The following is a 19,690-nucleotide window of genomic DNA, read 5'->3' as shown; positions in this document are numbered from 1 at the left end:
CTAATCATCTCCAACCAGTACACACATGCAGTTTGAGGGACCAGCCCAGAACTATTCTAAAACCTTAAAGCATGCATGATTCTGGATCTTAAGCCCTCAGCACCACCCATTTTACTCTACAGGTCCTGTTTTGCATTCACCTCACACTCTTACTAGGCCACACTACTTACTAAAGTAGATATAGCTGCTGGCAAACGTTCATTGAAGAACAGCAAAAGTTGTGATGGGATGGAGGAACTGATGTGTTAGGGAAGAGCAGGTCAGATACATGAAGAAGGCAAAAGGAGTTTTATAGCCATCATTTGCCCTGGTCCCTGTGACATAGACTAATTATGGTCACACAGATGTGTAGCCCTTTCCCTTGGGCTGACCAGCACCCCAGGTTGGTCAGCTTGAGGGCACAAAGGTGAATTGCAATAGCCAACAACTACACAGCCTTTAAGAATGTCAGATTTTAATTTGGTACCTCAGAACACAACCAAGGATAAGATGTAATTAAGATAAGAAAAAAATATATAGTTAATTTCAGAAGACAATGCACTGTCATGACATCTTTTAAACAATGGAACAGTTTCCCAGACTCTTCGCAGCAATGGATCCTATTTGTTTGGTGCTTTTATAGCCAAATTGGCAAATGCTAGAAAACAGCCTGCAGGATCTAATCTTGCTTTGGCAAGGGATTAGGCTGGATGATCATTTCCATCTAAGCTTCCTCTCAATTCAGGCTGAAGCTTTGGAAGCAGAATCTCTTTCTTACTTTGTATTTGCCATATGAAACCACATATGAGATGGAGCTCTAAGGTATAACTCTTGACCACAGCTAATGCCAGTTAGAGCTCTTGGGGTTTGATGTAAATACCCTTAGAGATGACCAATATGCCTCCGCTGATTTGGGAACCCTCAGAACAAGCCTTTGATACTCACAAAAATGGATGCATGTGTGCGAATGTGTGAGAAGTCAGAGCCACTCTTCCCTTTAAGTTACCCAAGTTGGCAAGAAGCCAGCCAGCATTAGCACAAACATTGGGCAGCACTGTGAACAGATTACTTTGCCCAAGCTAGTACTTCCCACTAAGTCACGGCATGCTGACACTGTGATACAGCTTCTGGATTCAAGCTGACTTGTACCTTGTCAGTCTGCTGTGTGCTCAGAGGAAGTTTTCTCCTGCTCTCATAGAAATGTCTTTAATTGATCTCTAAGTTAATAAGCCAAAAAAAAAAAACATCCCGGAATAACAGAACTTCTCCTTTTTGACTCATTCCATGTGCCTCATCTCTTTAGTGCCTGTCATCAGACTGTCAGTACACTAAGGCATGATTCACCTTTATTTAATGTCTAATACAGAATAAAGCACCTTGACCCAACAGATGCAACAGAGACCCAGAGAATGGCACTGCACTCATGGTCAGCAGTTAAGAGTTTTGCTGGTTCTTTGGGGCCAGCTTGTCCTGTTAAAATTTCTGTAATGTTGAACCTTCTCTAAAAACTTGTTTCTTAAAAACATCCCAGGCTAGCCACCCATAAATGGAATCCTCTAAGCCTTACAAGTCATTTTGAAAAATCACAGCCACATTCTTGAATGGAGAGGCTACATTTTTATTTCAGCAATACGGATGTAAATTAAAATCCCTCCTTCTCCCTTTCTCAAAATTAAAGAACTATGGTCTTTATAGGGCTGTATGTTGTACCCCTTCAACATATATGCATACACACTAAGATCAAGACCACCAACAGCAAATGCAGAATTATATATTGCCGTGTAAAAGATAAATACACACAGAACAAGAAGAAAAAAAATGGAAAACTAGCTTTAAAATTAAGATTACAGAGCAGAAATAACAGGAGAACCACTTAAACATATTGCTGCCCCAAGCGGGTGCAAATTTCAATGGAAAATAACTACCAAATGTTTCCAAAGCCAACCACAGAAATCAAATAAGATTCGACTTAAACTCAAATTATTCTGAAGATTTTGTTATTATAAAGGCACACATGCATATAGTATTCATGGTTATTTCTCAAAATTAGACTCTTCTGGGCTCAAATTTGTGTAACACCAAAAAAGGGGTTTAAAAAGAGAAATCCCTCTATTCTGTGAAACAGTTTCTGGGAACTTTCCTGGAAATCCCAGCAAGACAAGCCAAAGAAAATTATCTATGGGGAATTGCGATTGTTGCAGCAAATATGTGCTTATACTCAGATTCATTTAATTAAGCCCTTTGAGTGAATAATGGGATACAAAACAAGGGACACACTGAAGAAGAGTAATCAATCCCTAACAAGATCTCTCCAGTTATTAACTGTACATTATACAAATATAAATCCAGATCAGCAAAAAGCCCTACTGCACTTACATATTATGATTTTTCAATAGAAGCTTTAAAGTAGCATTTGTCAATGGTGTTAATTTTAAATTATATGACTAGTGACAACATTGTACACTACCCAAGATTTTAGCATGCTGGGAAAATTTCATTTCTCTTTTGAAGTTATATTTCAAAAAAACCAATCATTTCTGAAGGCTATTAATGGGGACAGAGTAAGAGTTGAAAAACACACAGTGAAGAAGTTACAATAAAAGAATAGATGTATAACAGACATTAAATATCTAGATTACAAAGCCTGGGTGGCTATTCATTTCTGTTTCACTTTAAATGAATAGTAATGTGTGAAAATTGCACTAGGAAAATAGAAACTCTTCTCTCATAAGCAACACTGCTGTTTTCAAACAACAACTGCACTGTTAACACATTCATTTGTATTGTACTGTATTAGTAAGAGTCAAAATTTGTTATGAACTTGTGGTTATTGAGTGAAGTTCATTGATAGCCTCAGTGAATTCCTTTTGGACAAGCACATAAGACACTCAGCAACTATGGATCTGTGGCAATTAATGGAATTGTCTTTGAGTAGGTCTGCAGTTACATCTGGGCAAAGACTGGTCTCCAGTGGTCCACAAGTAGATGTACATCTACCCATGCTTATTATAGTATGGTTTGAAGGAATGCCACTTTGGAGAAATTATATTAACTCATGGGAAGAATGTGTAACAGGAAGAAGTGCAGGACTCAGAGATGGAGGCTGAGATGCTGCTAAAGTTAGAAATGATGTTGATAACCTTTTAAAGAAGTGTGGCAACAGAGATGAAAAGAGAACCACATGCTTTACATTAGTTTCTGCAGTGTCTAATACACCATTCCTAACACCACAGGTATGCCAGCTTGGACCAGGACATCCAACAGTCTTTTAAAAGGTATGTTTCTCAGTATCGCCTTGAAAATTTGCCTTAGTCAGACCTTGAGTGACTCAGATTACTCACAGTTTCCCACAATATTTTGATGTTCAAGTTATGTATGATACCAGGTTGGATGAGATCAAATAGGCCAGCTGAACAAATTTAATGCATTTCATTTTTCCCACTTAAAAAAAAACAAACAAAAACCAACCCAAAAAACAAAACAGCAAAAAAAAAAAAAATCCCAAATATATTTTAAAGAGAAGAGTTACATTTTGGGCGCCTGCACATGCATTTATAGTACTATCCAGTTACAACTATGGCAATTCTAGGGCAGTTTTACACAGCTCAATTAGAGCAGAAGAGGAAGTAAAAATTTGTACCCCACACTTCAAATGCACACAGGGAGAGAAATGCTGCATACAAGCAGCTCTGTCTTACACAGAAGGGAGTGACTTCACCTCCAACATACAACATAGCTGAACTGGCAGAAAGGTGCTAGTAACCTCTTTAGTACTGTCATCCTCATGTACTTCAGGACACAAATGCACAGACTGAACTTCAACATTTACATTGTTCAGCCCTCAAATGGCAAAAATCCATCCAGAATTAAAATATAGTACATCAAAATAACATACAGTAAGTAATGAATTTTGCAGTCTTTACTTAGCAAAACAAATTCTTCACATCACCTTTCCCAGAAAGTGAAGACTGCAATATAATATATGGTGCTAAATTAAACCTTCCACAAACATTACTGACATGTACAGATGTACACTGCTTCAAGTGCTTACTCATCATATGTAATTCAAGCAAACAGCATGTTACTGGGGGCCAAGGGCAAGTATTACAAGAGGATTTTTCAGCTATTCAGAGCTGTGAATCAAAGGTGATGTATTGTTAAATTGAATATCTATACAAAAGGGCTGTGGTTGTGGAATTTGATGGCAATGAGCACTGCACAAATATAAATGTCACCTTATTTACCATCTCTTGTTATTTTTGGAACATTCATTGCAAGGAGATGTACTTAAGCAACATTAATTCTATACTAGAAAGCTCTCTGCAAGAGAAAAAGTTGATTCCAGAACTTTTCAGAAATAATATTTTCAGTTTCCATAGTTCCCACAGCTGGGAAAGAAGCACCTATTCAACTACAGACTATAACAGTATTCATCATATCAGGTCATTTTGGGACACTTCCATGCAGGTGTTTAACAGATTACAGCTTGCTTTCCTAATGGAAAAAATAATGCCTCAAACACCAAATAAAGTAAATAATTTTTACACATAGAATGGAGGATAATATTTAATAGAGTCCTTCTCTGACTGATTATAGCTTGGAAAGAGAAAAAGTTACAAACACCTTCAAAAGTGATTCATTAAATGCTGGTGGCTGCATTGCTGCCTTCTATTGCCACACGCACAAATGTGATCATCCTCTATCAAAGACCAAATGGCCAAAGTGATGGCAGTACCCACTAGTTAAGCAACATCTGTCCCAGTTCCCCAGACGAAACACTGCTCACCGCAAACAGGACTGCTCATTACAGGACCTGTTCCTGTTTCCTTAGTGTACACACATGCTCTTCCAGCTTGGTTACCCCCCAAGATGGGGTCATACCCATGCAGCCCGCTAGGCCTGAGCTTGGGTGGTTCGTTACGAGAGGTGACTCACAGATCTAGGATCCTCCCCTTCTTGCTTCTTAATTGTCACCATGACAATGTCAACACTTAAGTCACCAGTACTGAACATATGCAAGATGTGGCCCAGTTTGTATCTCTTGCAGTTGTTAGCTACGCTGCTTTCAGATGCACTATTGTGTTTGGTTTGTGTTTCTTAGGTTTTCTTCACAGCCATGAAGCCGGAGAGAGGGGATGGGACTAAGACAGCCCTTGTGGCATAGAAAAAATAAGATAGCAACATAATGCCCGGTTCTTCAGATAACAGAACAAAACTGCTTGAAAGGCCAGCTCCAAGGCCACTGTTGAAATGGACTGATGTCATGCCAAGCAAGTGCGTGTTGCAATATCTCTCCGGCAACTCCCTCAAGAAAGAGGATGGTGCTTTGTCGCAGTAGCTGCGGTCATTTGTATACAGAAAACACAGTTACAGCAGAGTTAAACAGCTGGGAATATTCCTAATAACAGAAACATATAAACCTTTAATACTGAAACACCTTTAATATTATGATACACTCTTAGTGTGAATTTTGTCTAAGAGCAACTATTTCATATGCATGGTAATATTTTTAAGCAAAGCCTTCTGAATCCTTTTAAAAGATGTTTACAGTCATTAAAGAAATATCGCATTTTAAAGGTACATTTCTAATTACATACTGGCAGAACCTAAGCTGGAAACATTACCAGCACTATTTTGATAGCAAAAGCTGTGACAGTTTACACCAGCTAAGGTTACCTGCTGTCTGCTGATTATCGTGATCAAACATCATCACAAGAATATGGTCAGCAGAGACGATGTAGAAAACCGGGGTGAAAAAATCGGGAATGAGTTTATGAAATCTGTGAGTGTACAGAACAGGACTGGGCTATTTCACTGCAAGACCTGAATGACTTCAAGGACTGAAGCAGTACAAACAGGATGAAATCCAGAACTGCCTAGCTCAGTTTTATGAAGCTGGCAGCAAAAAATGTCACTATAAACTGGGCACTTGCCAGCTGCACGTGGAGGAGAAAAATCTAGATGGTTCAGTCAAATTCAGGGTTAGCATGAGCTCCTAAAGAGAGGCAGCCATGGTAAACAAGTACAATTCAAAACCACACAGGGTATTTCCAGCAGTGAGGGTTGTGCCGGTCATACGTCACTGGAGTACTGTGTGAAATTTAGGTCATCCCTTTCAAGGGCAGACACAGCTGTGCTCCATATGGGGGAGATCCACAGCCACAGCCCTGTCACACGGCCCCCGAGCATGTGCCTGGGCTCCCATGTTTGTGTCTGGGAAATCCCATGCCATGCACTGCGTGAGCAGGAAATCCAGCCTGTGGGAAACGTGAACGACACAGATGGCCAGCGAGTGCACCATCCACCCCATGCCCTCCAGTTGCACTGGGCTCACCAATGTGGGTTGACTACGGTGTGTTGGCTGATACAACAGAAAGGCTCCAGAACTGCTGTATATAAACTTTTCATTTGCCCTTTGGGTTTTAGGTAGGTCCCAGCTGTATTGCACAGCTCTGATCAGATAACACAGCACATGTAGGGTACACCCAGCGTGTCCCTGATATGCCATGCTCATTGCCCAGGTGTTCAGCTGTCAAGCTGCATCTGTGTTTGTCCTTGACTTCCAGACATCAACCAGACTGATGAGAATGATTGTGCTGAACCAGCGACCGTATGCTGTGCCAGGCAATGCTAATGCAAGGAAAAGGAGGAGAGGGTAGAGCCATCTCTTGTTCTCCAATTAATCTCTTCCTATACGATGCAGGAAAATGGACTTGACATGAAACAGGTGTCGAAGACTGCTTCTAGGAGGATCAGAGAAATGGAAAATCCATCTCACGAGAAGAGACTGTGAGCACATCTGAACAAACAGGTGCAGACCAATGTGAGCCTCAGTCGGCCTCGTACTGGCCCAGAATCCATATAGCCTGAATTAGCACGGTGCTAATGAAGTCTCCAGCAGAACTCGCCAGCTCAGGCTTAGCATTACACTGCCACAGCCCTATAGGCACCAGGAGAGGGCCAATTCGCATCCCAGCTCACTCAGATCATTAGTCGAGAGAGCCTGAATCTGCCTGTCCCCACCAGCGCTGACGTGCCCCACAAGAGTTCGGCTTATTAGCTCCAGTGGAGTGGTGCCTAAGGGGACAGCACTGCCCTTGATGATCTTAAAGGTTCTTTCCAACCTAAATGATCCTCTGATTCTTTAACACATAAAGGGGAGGCAGGAAAACTGTCTCAGCAAAGACATAATGTTGGCACACGAGCAAACCATAGATACATCTAGGCTGGAAATACGAATGATTCTAGCCATTACGGCAGCGAGATCCTGGAAGAGCTCTTGCAAGTAATGGAAGCAAAAACGTATCTACTTTTAAGGTGATGCTTGATGTCTCTGAACAGATCTCTGTAATGCAGAGGTGTCTGAAATACTCCTAGATGCCCTATAAGACCCCATCCTGAAAATCTCCGTTAGCTGTGAACTGCAAACCAAAATCCAATGGAAATCAGAAATTTAATTAAAAGCAGCACTCTGAGCCGGCTGCTGGCAGGCATTACGCTGGTAAAAAGTGACAGCTGCTTCATTGGCAGCGCAACATCGATGACTGTAAAAGAGGCCAAGGAACAGGCACAGGCCACCAATGCCTCGGGACCACCCCACTTTGAAGAAGGTATTTGTAAGAAAGGTTTCAGAGCCTTTTGTCTATGCTTTCATCAGCTAACTCCTACTTTAATTTATATTTTGCTGCTGTCTTCCTTTTTTTTTTTTTTTTTTTTTTTTTGGCTCAGTGGGAGCATAATGCCAATTAAAATTAGTTAAGAAAGAAAATGTCAGTTTTTCCAAATACAACATAATTGTTCTTAAAAAAATGTTCCCTCGGTACCTAGTAAATCCAGGGTTTCTTTGCAATAAATAAATATGCATTTCAGAACTCCTTCCCCTTTCTACTAGTGGGCTTAGATCGCTTTGATCCATTTTATTCATGTATGTTTTCCCCACTTTATAGAAGTATGTAATTCCCATATAAAAAGGGGGTTATTAATACTTTTTTCTAAAAAAGCACCATTTTCTTGTTTCAAGAAATTCAGACTTGGTTTCAGGTAAGAACTGGTAGCAAGGGATTAGTACTCTTACAAAAACAATTTTATTAAAATGTCAGAAAAAAATGTATAGTTGGATCCTAGGAAGCGGGTTTGCACCTATGTTAATATTCAGAGATAACTGTGGCCCTTAATTTAAGTTTCACGCAGGGTGGTGGACCTCTCCAGCTATCCACAACGATTCACACACTGAGAAAAGTGAACTGGAACCCAAAATTTAGTATCTATTTTTAAAGCAATAATTTAATCTTTGGTTGTTTTTTTTCTGCCAGAGCTTCAGGTGGAAACGATGGCCCCTATGAAATGATGAGCTGTATCACATAGCTATGCTTGTCACAGTTTTTCCCTGTGAAGAGACTGTATTGCTTAGTCTAAGAATAACTTTAAAATTCACAGAAAGTAAGAACTGTTGAGCAGCTAAAAATAAAAAGTCATAGGAGGACGCGCTGTTAGGCATAAACATTGAGACCCTTCAAATGAACTTGAGCTGTTGAGCTAACCTAAACATTTTGGCCCAGATCCTGATCCCAGTGAATTAAAAATTATTTGTGGCAAGAACTAATGTTTCTCCTTTTATTTCTGCTTCCCTGTTAATGACTATCAGATATAACATTGCAAGACTATTCTGTAAACAAAGTGCAAAACTAATCATTTTCAGAGGAGAGTTTTATTCACAGTAGGCTGTGTAGGAAAGGAATCAAGCCTAAGTAAGTAAGCAATGAAGGTAAATAATACACAGAGAAAGTAAAAAGATCATCAGAAAACGCCAGTTAAAAAAATACTGGATATATGATGAAAGCAAAACACACCGTTTACGAGGAAAATTCAACAATTGAGTAAAACGCTGAGTAATTTCATCTGAGCATTAAATTATTTGCAGTTTCCTGCATAAAAGGAAAAAATAGAACAGAAATTCAGGCTCTTGTTATGCCAAAGATCTTTTCTTCATCCAAAAGCAGAGAAGTTAGCAGGTTTACACAATTTTATGTCAATTACAATATTCCATATAAACAATGCATACTTGTCCAAACTAACTGACTTCCACTTCCAATTCTTTCTGGGCAAAGTTTGAGAAAGAAATACTGCATTGCAATATAAAATAAGCAAATTGCATCCATGCAGTTCAGATACATCAAAATCTTTCTATCTGGCTGCAGAGGCCTGTTATTAAGATGTGTCAAACCTGTCCAGAAATTTATTTCTACTATTGATAAACAAGCCATGCATTAAATTAGGAGATTAAGTTGTGCATTCCTTCCAGTTCTTATGTATGTTTGTCATTAATCCAAAACAACATTGCCAAACCCTGACCACAGAAATAGTAAAAATAAATACCAAAGGTCTGGGAAGAGAAATCCTGAGGTCACAAAGAGAAGGTAACTTCAAGGGAGTATCCTGGAAATTAAGACTTATAAATCATCATGGGCTGAAAGAGACAAATTTCAGCAATTGCATAATGCCATTTTACATGGCTAAAAATAATGAGTCGTGAGGCAAATGCCAGGAGAAAAAAAATCACTGGAAAACTTCATAAACATTTATATTCAAAGAAAAGACTTGAAGCAAGTGAGTTATTTGATGAGAGCCTAAGTGCACAGTGATGCACTTCTAGCTTCCTCTTTGGCATGCCGCTTGCTTTTTGAACGGGTCTGTCATGCATAAAGCGATCATTTACACAAAACCAGACCACGTTATGGATGTAATATACATTTTTGTGATGTTGGGGTTAAAAGGTCAGTAGATTAATCATCCCTGTTCTATATTCTAAAGTGGGTTGATACTCCTGCCTTTCTGGGTAAACTCCTCCATTCTTGATAAAATATTTGTTTCTCCACTCTACAGCTTATTCAAAACGGTTAAACCACTGCGGGGTAAAACCATTGTATTGTAGGAAATGAGGGTCACCCTGAAAAAGATTATCCTAGACATGATCCCTAAAGATTTTTCTTGAATAAATGTTTTTTTTAAATGCTATTTTTCCTGCCTTCCCATCCGAGTCTGTCACAGATTGACAATTCAAACATGTGTATCAGCTCAAGCCGGGCACACGCAATTGCCTGAAAACCTGAGAATTATTAAATGAAATTATTTTTAAATTCTTTATATTTTACTGCACTTGCTAGGGAAAGTGAGAAGATGGAAACCACACTCTGGGCCTTCAGCCCTCCTCCTGTCTGTTATCATGCCTCACGGCTTGGGCAACATCCTGATCACAAGGAAGTTGCTGGTAGTTCTGCCACTGCTTGCTCATGGCTTTCGCCACACAGACCTCAGGGCGCTGAGAAGGAGCCTGCAGCAAAGACTGGCAGTCTGCTGTGACACGTCCCCATGGCAAGGCTGCTCAAAGGAGCAGTGTTCCCTTTACCTCAACAAAGCCTGGACCCCGTCTGTCACCTCAAAAGTATCACCTTAATATTTTGAGAAAACACCCTTGCCGTGCTGCCATTTAAAAGATGAAAAACTGACCTTAGTTATCAGCCTGCTGTTCTTATCTCTCTAAACGGTGTTAATGTATTGAAATTTGATGTCATATGCTGAAACTTTGTTATAAAACTCTGCACATGGTGAATTTTGTTACCACATTCTTAGAGGAGATTTAGATTCAAGCAAATTGCATCTACCCATCCTCCTGTGCATCACACCTGAAACTGGTATGAAAAAAGACAATAGAAAAAGTATTTTTTCTTTCTGCCAAGGACTTCATCTGTATTCAGTGCGTATAAAGTTGCCACTTCAGTATAACTCTATGGGGTTCCACTTCTGGACTAGACTGTTGTCTTTGCTGCAGAACAAACTATTCAGATGACTATAATTATACCGTACTACCAGGGGGTCCAGCCTGAGCTCTTGAGCCAAGGCAGCTTTTGAGCAGTTTGCTCGATGGGTAGCAAAGATATGTTTGGCACGGGGGGGTTCTGGATAATCTGATTTCCTACTGCTGGAGGAAGCATGTTAGCAGCTGCTGCTGAAGATGACATTGCTGGCTCCCCCCAGAAGCCGGCTGTGCACCCCATTGGGCTACACTGCCCAGCAGGACCTTGTGACAGCCACTGTCATCTCCTGTACATCTCCTATGCTCTTCCACTACACAAAAGGGTAAGACTACGTACATTTTCCTTGCAGTGAAGCTTGTTCAGGAAATTTCTGCTCTTGACACATTCTCACTATGCAGTTCCACCTGGGGGCAGTTCGATAACATTGCTAAGGCAGTCTGAGGGGATGGTGCTGTTACCTACCCCTGCCTTGGCCACATGCTGTGGCCATTTCTCTTGTGCATTCTCTGCATCACATGTGATCACCTCTTTTTTTGCCATGAGCCAGTTTGGGGAACTAACCTGTCAGGAAATAATTCATTTTTCTAAAGCCGAGCTTTTCTGCCTCCTTAGTCCCCGAACCAGGTCACTGCAGGACACGGTGCAAGCAGAAGTGAGGAAGGATTAATGGGGTGGGAAGTTGCACTGTTTGGCATTCATCAAGTCGAACCATAAGCTGTGCTATTACACACTATTTTAGTGGTCCTACAGTAAACCCTGTCAGCAAAATCATCTGAGTTTAGAACCAGAGTTCTTTAATTGAGAACCTTTTGGTTATCTGGTTTCTACCACAGACTGACAGGCTGCTAGCACAACAGGGGCACTAGCGAGCAGCAGTGTGGAGGCAGGTGCAGAAACCCACTAACGCGTCAGGGGAACTGTACACTTGGTCACGCTGCAAAGCATTGGTAGGTGGCTCACAGACTCAAGAAAACGTTGTTTTCTGCTTACTCAGGCTGAGACCTGAGTGTGCAGTAACAGACCTGTTGTGGCATCAGTCCTCCCTCCAAATTAAACAATTCCTTCCTAGTTCAACCCTGAGTCAGCAAGAAGTGTGGGAGGGGGGAAATGTCAAAAAGCCTCAGTGCAGGGAACCTTTTTTTCATATACAGCGTACTTATCATGTATTCAAAGGTAAGAACGCCCGGGTGGCTATCAGAGTCAAAGTCCGTGGCTCTGCTAGTGATTTTGTAGACCAATCTGCGGCATGGCACTTTTTTTCTTTCAGTTCTCAAACCTACTCAAAACATTAGCTAGGTGCTTGACTTTGCATGTTTTTTTTCTGATTCATATATATATTTTAAAAAAGAAACAAACCACAAACAGGAGGGAGGAAAAGAAAAACAGGTATCACCTAAAAGTGGTGAAAGATTAAGAGGGATGTAGGTCCAGAGACAGCCAGACCCATGCACAGACTCCAGCTTACAGTAACTTTTTTCCAGAGGTGTCACTAAGAGCAAACAACTGCAAATGGAGTTTATCCACCTCCAGTTTCAGCAATACAACATTTACCCACTTCTAACAGATACCAGACAGGTGAGTAATTTACCACTGCACTACTGCACTTCTCTGTAGTCACTGGGTAGCCACTCACACGGGGAGAAATTGTCCAGCTCTTATTTCAGGGACAGATCCAAACTTCAGCTAAGTCTTTTTTGTTTCCCTGACATAAAGCTCTGTTCTAACACATCAATGGCACGTAGCTTAGATGACACGAGAGGTGGAACTATTCCAAAACACATTTAGTTTCCTGTCAGAAAGTATTGCATGCCTTTGCGCAGAAAATTATAAAATAGAATACAAATATGTAAATATACCATTTCAACACATCCTCTACATCAAAGCAGACCTGATGGCTTGAATTTCAGCTTTTTGAGGTTTTGTTTTTGTAAGTTGCTGAATTTATTTTCTAGCTCCTGCTTATGAAAAGAACTTTAAAAGTTACAAATTACATTTATCAAATGAAGAAAAACTACAAATATAAAGTTCTCAAAAAAAGGAAATAACATGAATCCTGTATGTGCACACATGTGGGGACACATACACAGACAAACATATATATTTAAGTTAAGTTAGTGACTGCTGAGCTACAGACCACATGCAGAAGAGTAAAAAGCACCCATAACCAGATGCGCCACTGAAAATCGCATAGTTTAGGATATATTCTATGAAAACCTCAGTGCACAGGAAGACATAAGGTCCCACGCTGTTAGTAGCAGCAATATGGATTCCTAGAAAGACCAACTACCTCCACAGATCTAAAAATAATCCAAGATCTGGCTGGGAGGTATGGCCCCTGTGAAGTAGAGAGAGGGTTTACCGGAGTGAAAACACACGGCTTTGAAAACGGTCCAGCATAACGCAGAAGTGAGAACAGCAGTGACATGTCACTTCAAACCTCCTGAGAACCAAAGGGCTGCAGAAGGAATTCCACCCTTTCCCACGGAGTTTTGTCTAAATACACAAGCCCTGTACGTCAACTGAACGCATCGGTGCGTGGCTTGTAGAGCTGTGTAGAGCCACCGTTTCGCTAGGAAACAGCACGTCTCAGGTTCTACTTGAATTTTCCTGTGGCAGGGAAGTGTAGCAGTGGGCCACTGGAGCAAAATGCTTTGGTTCTTTGCTCTGTCCACAGCTGAACAGGACACCCCAACTCACAAGTTTCCTTCAAACTATAAAAATAAAGCAAAAGGAATGGAGAAAAAGTAATTTCCAAAGTCCCTATCCATCTACAAATACGCTTTATAAGACCAAATACTTTTTTTACCTCTGAATATCTCTCGCTGATCTAGTAGAGCAAAGTTTGTTGATATTCAGGGTTGCAAACCCATCTGTTTACTCAGGCTTTTGTCTGTCAGCATAGTTTGAAGAGGTCGCTTTGAGAGATCAATTTTTTTTCCTGGGGGTTTCTTCAGAGCTACCACAATTTGTTATTGCGTCTGTTTAGAGGCTTTAATTTGTGGTTTTCAAGATTGCATAACTGCACAGAGAGGTGGTGAGAGGCCCACATGAAGAGTTCAAAATAAGTTTGACAATATAGTAAATATCTACTCAGTAATTTTCCCTGGACTGAGCACCATGGAATGCCAAAAAAGTTATTAATCAGGCTAGTGTATGAATGTGGCTTTATGAGGACTGGAGCATATATTTCCATTCAGATGCTAAAATGCTTAAATCCCTTCACTTGCTGTTGATACCAACTAAAGATGATGCACAGGGTGGGGGCTGCAAACCAGGTGCCTGATTAGATTGCTCTAAAGCAGCCTATTCGGAACCAGATAAAGGAAAAAAAAAATAGGATATTTTAATGTTGCCTTTTATTCAGAGTTCTCGTAGTAAGTTACATAAAAATGAAGCCGCCTAGACTCCCATGAGGAGGCTCAGCATTAATTTTTCCATTTTGCAGATGTTAGACGGGAAGGACGGAGATGCACAGAGTCACATTTGGAGAAGTGTGGGCAGCACCCAGGGAGAGTCGCAGGTCCGCAGGGTCCCTGGGAATCTGCAGCCAGAGCCCTGGTGTTGGCCAGGGGCAGGAACGGGGCACTCAGGGGCCATATGCACATCGAACGCATGGGTCGCACGTCCCCAGCGCCAGCGTGGCAGGTACCTGGGCGAGTGGCAGCTGTAGCAGCGGCTCAGGGATGCACAAGTTGCATTTGCATAGCAGAGGGCAGCGCTCAGGATTTTGGACACTATCCCTTCCTGAGGCAGCTGGTGAGGAAGCAAGGTGCGGCCCCGCATCGGTGGGGTGGCAAGGCTGGGAGCGTAGCTGGCGTGTTGTGCCCAGGGCTGCGTCCACAGGCCGAATCTGATTTAAGCTCCGTAGCCCAGGGCCAGGTCCCCATCCAGGTCAGCGAGAGGGAACGTCGAGGCCATAAACGCCTCCTGCCCGGGGGAAGGCCAAAGACGGCTGGCCTGAGCTGTGCCCTGTGCTGCCAGCACGGTGCTACCGACACAAACGGCGCCCTGCCAGGTCCCAGCACGTGTCCCCGATGGGACAGCTCGGCCACCTGCCTGCGGGCCCTGCCGGGCCAACCCCCGGGAGGGGGGCGCAGGTATACCCCCGGCACCGGCACACGGCCGCTCCTGCCGCCCCCCGCGCTGGCGCTGCCGTGACGGAGGGCCCGCCGCGCGCGCCGCGGGGCACCTCCCTGCGGAACTGGCCACCGGCCGGGCCGAGCGGCCCCGGCGCGGGACGTGGTGACCCTCCCCTGGGGCGCAGGGCCCGGCCCGGCCCGGACGGCGTCGAGCGCGCCCGCAGGCCGCCTCCGCCGCACGGCCCGGCCCCGCCTTCACGCCCCGGCGCGGCCCCCCGCCGCGGCCCCGGGGCTCCCCGCGGTGACCCTCGCTCCCTCGGGGAGGCCGGCGACCCCCGCGGCCCGGGGCCGCCCGCCGGCGGGGTGCCGCCTCTTCCGGCTCGGGGGCCGGGCAAAGGCGGCGGGGCGCGGACCCCGCTGGGCCGGGGGGGGCGGCAGGGCCCCGCGGCTCCCCGCCGCCGCCGCGGCTTCTCGGGCAACAGCTACCCCTAGCGGCCGGAGCGCCGCCCCGCGCCCCTCCTCCGCCGCGGGGCAGCGCCCGCCGGCCCGCGCCCACCTGGCACCCCCCCGGGGCCGGGGCCCGCCGGGGCCCGCCGGGGCCCGGGTCCGCCCGCGGCGAGGCGAAGGGCGCCCGCAGGCCGGTCAGCGAGCCGCCTGCCGCCCCGCCGCCGCGGCGGGGAGGATGCGGGCGCGGCACGTCCGCGGGTTCGAGCCCCGGGCGCCCCCGCGGCGCCGAGGCGTGTGGCGGGGCGGAGGCCGTGCCCAGGGGCGCCGGAGCTGGCGGGGCGGGGAGGGGACGGAGGCGCGGGGAGGGACGCGGCACGAGCGGCCCGTCCCTGTCACCTGCAGGCACCGCCGCTGGGACGGCCCCGGCCCCCGCTCCCGCCGCGGCCCCGCGCTCGCACAGCCCGTGCGGGGCCGGGCCAGGCCGGGCCGCGCCTGTTGCATTGTCCTTGGCGGGGCTGTTTGTGAGCGCCTGCCGCTATCTGCGGCCGGGGACCCCGGCGGTGCCCTGTCTCGGACTCTCTGCCTGCGCCTGATAGCGGCGGCTCCCTGCTTGGTTGCACGTCCCTCGCAGCTCCCGCCGGGGCTCTCTCCCCTTTTGTCTGTGTATTTTTAGGTCATTAGAGTGGAGGGGTAGGTAATCCCCAGGCTCAAGTTCCAGAGGGGCGGGTTCTGGCCGGAGGTGGAGTCACTTTTCATTTAAATCCCTGACTATAAAATGGGCTTAAAGAGAAGCGGGATCTCAGCTGTGCTGCACAGACCCCGGCAAGCAGGGTGCGTGGGGGACCCCCGGCAGCCAGCGCCCTGCAGCACAAGCCGCTGCGATGCTCCACTCCCTTGGCGTTCACACCTTGCAGCTGCTCACCCAGGCGGCCGCCTGCATCCTCCTCTTCCCCCGCTTCCTGCTCACCGCCGTGATGCTCTGGCTCCTGGATTTTCTGTGCATTAGGAAGAAGATGCTGACGATGCCCACGGCGGAGGAGGCGGCCAGCGCCAGCGAGGGGCCGCCCCCCGACGACCCCCCGGTCTGCGTGTCCGACTCCAACCGCATGTTCACGCTGGAATCGCTGAAAGCCGTGTGGCACGGGCAGAAGCTGGACTTCTTCAAGTCGGCGCACGTGGGCTCCTTAGCCCCCAACCCCGAGGTGATCCAGCTGGACGGGCAGAAGAAGCTCCGCATCCTGGACTTCGCCCGCGGCAAGAGACCCCTCATCCTCAACTTCGGCAGCTGCACCTGACCCCCGTTCATGGCCCGCCTGAGGTCCTTCCAGCGCCTGGCCGCGCACTTCGTGGACATTGCTGACTTCCTGCTGGTGTACATCGAAGAAGCACACCCCTCCGACGGCTGGGTCAGCTCGGACGCAGCCTACAACATCCCCAAGCACCAGTGCCTCCAGGACAGGCTGCGGGCAGCTCAGCTGATGCGGGAAGGGGCGCCCGATTGCCCCCTGGCCGTGGACACCATGGACAATGCTTCCAGCGCCGCCTACGGTGCCTACTTCGAGAGGCTCTACATCATCCAGGAGGAGAAGGTGATGTACCAGGGAGGCAGAGGACCAGAGGGCTACAAGATCTCGGAGCTGAGGAGCTGGCTAGACCAGTACAAAACCCGGCTCCAGAGCCCCAGCACGGTGGTCATCCAAGTGTAAAAAGGACCTGGCAAGAAGTGCAGGGGTGGAGAGGCGAGGGGAGGGCGGGAGGGGAGGTGGGGAGGGAGAAGGCGCTGCGAGGCGGATGGCAGGAGCTGTCTTTCCCCGGGGACACTCGAAGGAGGCTGCTGTGCGAGCTTTCGAGCAAGATGTGCCATAGTCCTTTCTCTATTCAAATCATGTTGATTTGCCAGCCACGCTCTGTCAATACTGTATTTCCATGTGCGTTTTGTAAATAACTTTTTTTTTTTTTTGGAGAAGCGTTTACTATTTTTTAAGGAGGCTCTCTTCCTACGGGATCTGTTCCCAGCTGCGTGTGTGCGCGGGTGTGTGTCTGAAAAGTTGTGTACAAGTGCTCCGTGCTGCCTAGCAAGTGCTAAGTGGGATTTCTAGTATTTCTTTGTGATGACCGATTTTGAAATGGGTTTCTCTAATGCCAGGAAATCGCGTCTGATGTTGTCAAGTACTAGAACTGCCAATAGCCAGAGCTGTACGGAATGTCCTATTTATGTGGGGGGGGTTTTGTAAGACGTTTGTTCACCTTTTTTTTTTTTAAATGAATTTTTTTAAATAATAAAGGTTGAGTAAATACACGTCTAACCTTGACTGCCTCCCTCTACTTTCAGACAGCAGTTCCCTTTTGCCTGCCTCGCCATACCCTCCCGGCAGCCGAGGAGGGGAAGGGGAAGCGGCAGAGGATGCGCTGCTGGGGCCTCGGGGGCGGCGAGCAGCTGCCGCGCCCGGCGACGGGCTCTCGCTCGGCTGCGGCAGTTGAGGGAGAAGGGAGGAGGGGGGGCACTGGGCACCCCCAGGGGGAAATGCAAACCTCCGGGGCTCCCGGGGGAGGCAGCACCTCGGTGGTCCTAGCCACCGCCGGGAGGGCTGTGCGCTCCCTCTCTGACCGCGGCCAGCCGCCCCCAGGGCTGAGCCGTGGGAGGGCGAAGGTGCAGGGCTGGCCGGCGCCGTGCAGTCAAAGCAAATCCCGGCCAAAAGAGCAGGCGGGGGAAAGCCGGGAGAGCCGTCCCCCCCGGGGACGCCCCGTCGCGGGCGGTGCCGGAGCCGAAGCCGGAGCCCGGCCAGGGGCAGCGCGACCCGCACCTGCGGCGAGGCCGGGCCGGCCCCGCGGTGCCACGGCGGTGCGGGGCTCGGGCGGGAGGGCAGCGCCCAGCCCGGCGGTGCGAGCCGCGTTCTCCCTGCCCGGGGCCGGCAGCCGCGGTTCAAAGGGTGCGGGGTGCCGGCGCTGGCTCCCCCGGAGCCCGGCAGGTGAAGCCGAGCGCGCAGAGCATCCCCTAAACCCCGCAGGAGCTGTGCAAAGCCGCCCAGAAACAGCGGGTCTTTAAGCACCTCCCGCTGTGCCTCTGAACGCCTCCTTGGCCTTGACAGCAGCGGGACAGGGCGCCCGGGCTGTCCAGCCCCGGGCTGTGTTTTGGGGAGGGTGTTACCGCCCGAAGGTAAGGCGGGCGGGGGACGCCGCTCTCCGCAGCTGGAGGACAGAGTCGCGCTCGCAGTGCTAAGCTACACCGGCGGAAAGCTGTTTGTAAGGGCGTTCAGCCCCTCTCTCGTCCATGACAATGTTCCTCTGCCCCCACAACGTCCCTCCCCCTCAACATTCACGGTGTAGATCGGCCCGTGTAACCGCTCCCGCCAGGCGAGCGGCACCGGGTGGTCCCTCACAGCTGAACCAGCGGCTCCTACCCCAGCCTTCGGTCCCCTCCGCCCCCCGCAGTCCTTGCCCGCGGCGGGAGCGCAGCGCCCCTGGAAATCGGATCACTTTGGCTGAGGTGTCAAAAAGACCCAGCTCAGATGCCCGCTGGGCCGCTCAGCCTGCTCTGCTGGTCCCCAAAACGCTCAGCACGTCAAAACGCCCCGCCGATGATGCTGGGGCGGCGGGCTGAGCGTCGCTTCCCCCGACGAAGCCCCGGAGCGGAGGGGGAGCCCCGCGGCTGCCCTTAGCGGGGCGGGCTGCGGCCGGACATCACCCCGCTCCGCCCGGCGGGCAGCGCCTCCCGGGCACGGTGGAGGTGTCCCTGCCCGAGCCGCCTCCAGCCACCACCCGTGCCTGTCCCTGTCGCCTGGCGCATCAGCCTCGGCTCCCTCCCCCGACCCCAGCGGGACGAAGGAGCGCGCTTCCCCGCTCCCAAGCATCCGCAAACCGGGCTGCCCCTCGCTAAGGACGGCGGCGCCCCGCTCCCTTCGGACGCTGTTGCCGGCACAGCCCGGGAGGGGACAGGCGGCGGGGCGGGCGCCCACGCCGGGCCGGGGAAGGTGCCGCTGCGGGGACAGCCCGCCGCCCCCCGCAGCCCTGACCCTGTCCCCGCAGGGCCCCTCAGGCCCCACCGCGTCCTGCCCTGAGGACCAACGGCGGAGGAGCCCTCGCACACCCGCGCAGCGGGTCCGCTCCCAGTCGGCTACAGGGGCAGCCTCTGTCACCACGATTACCATTTTTTTTTCCTCCCCACAGCTTAGTTTTCCTTACTTTACAATAAAGCCCTTCTTTCCTCTCTCACCTCCTTATCTATTTTTCCGATCCGCTTTTGGCATGCTTTAGTTGTAATCCCAAGTTACGGGCAACCCCCGGGCCCGTCCCCACCCCCCGGGACATTTTCCGGTCATATGGACAGAAATGATCACTGTCCTCACTTGGGTTTTAATAGTTGCAGAAACA

The 19,690-nt window shown here is 48.2% G+C and overlaps 1 protein-coding gene across 1 annotated transcript; it reads left to right on the top strand.

Annotated features, from left to right (window-relative positions):
* The first annotated feature begins 15,569 nt into the window (after window positions 1-15,569).
* On the top strand, window positions 15,570-17,625 carry DIO3 (iodothyronine deiodinase 3). The gene has a single exon (XM_005447453.3). It carries the CDS (start codon window positions 16,201-16,203, stop codon window positions 17,023-17,025), a length of 825 nt encoding a protein of 274 aa, XP_005447510.2. The 5' UTR covers window positions 15,570-16,200; the 3' UTR covers window positions 17,026-17,625.
* Window positions 17,626-19,690: the final 2,065 nt, after the last annotated feature.

Source organism: Falco cherrug, chromosome 7 (genome assembly GCF_023634085.1).
Source record: "Falco cherrug isolate bFalChe1 chromosome 7, bFalChe1.pri, whole genome shotgun sequence".
Taxonomy (NCBI): domain Eukaryota; kingdom Metazoa; phylum Chordata; class Aves; order Falconiformes; family Falconidae; genus Falco; species Falco cherrug.
Note: the sequence above shows the minus strand (reverse complement) of the source record. Positions and strands in the feature narration are given on the sequence as shown.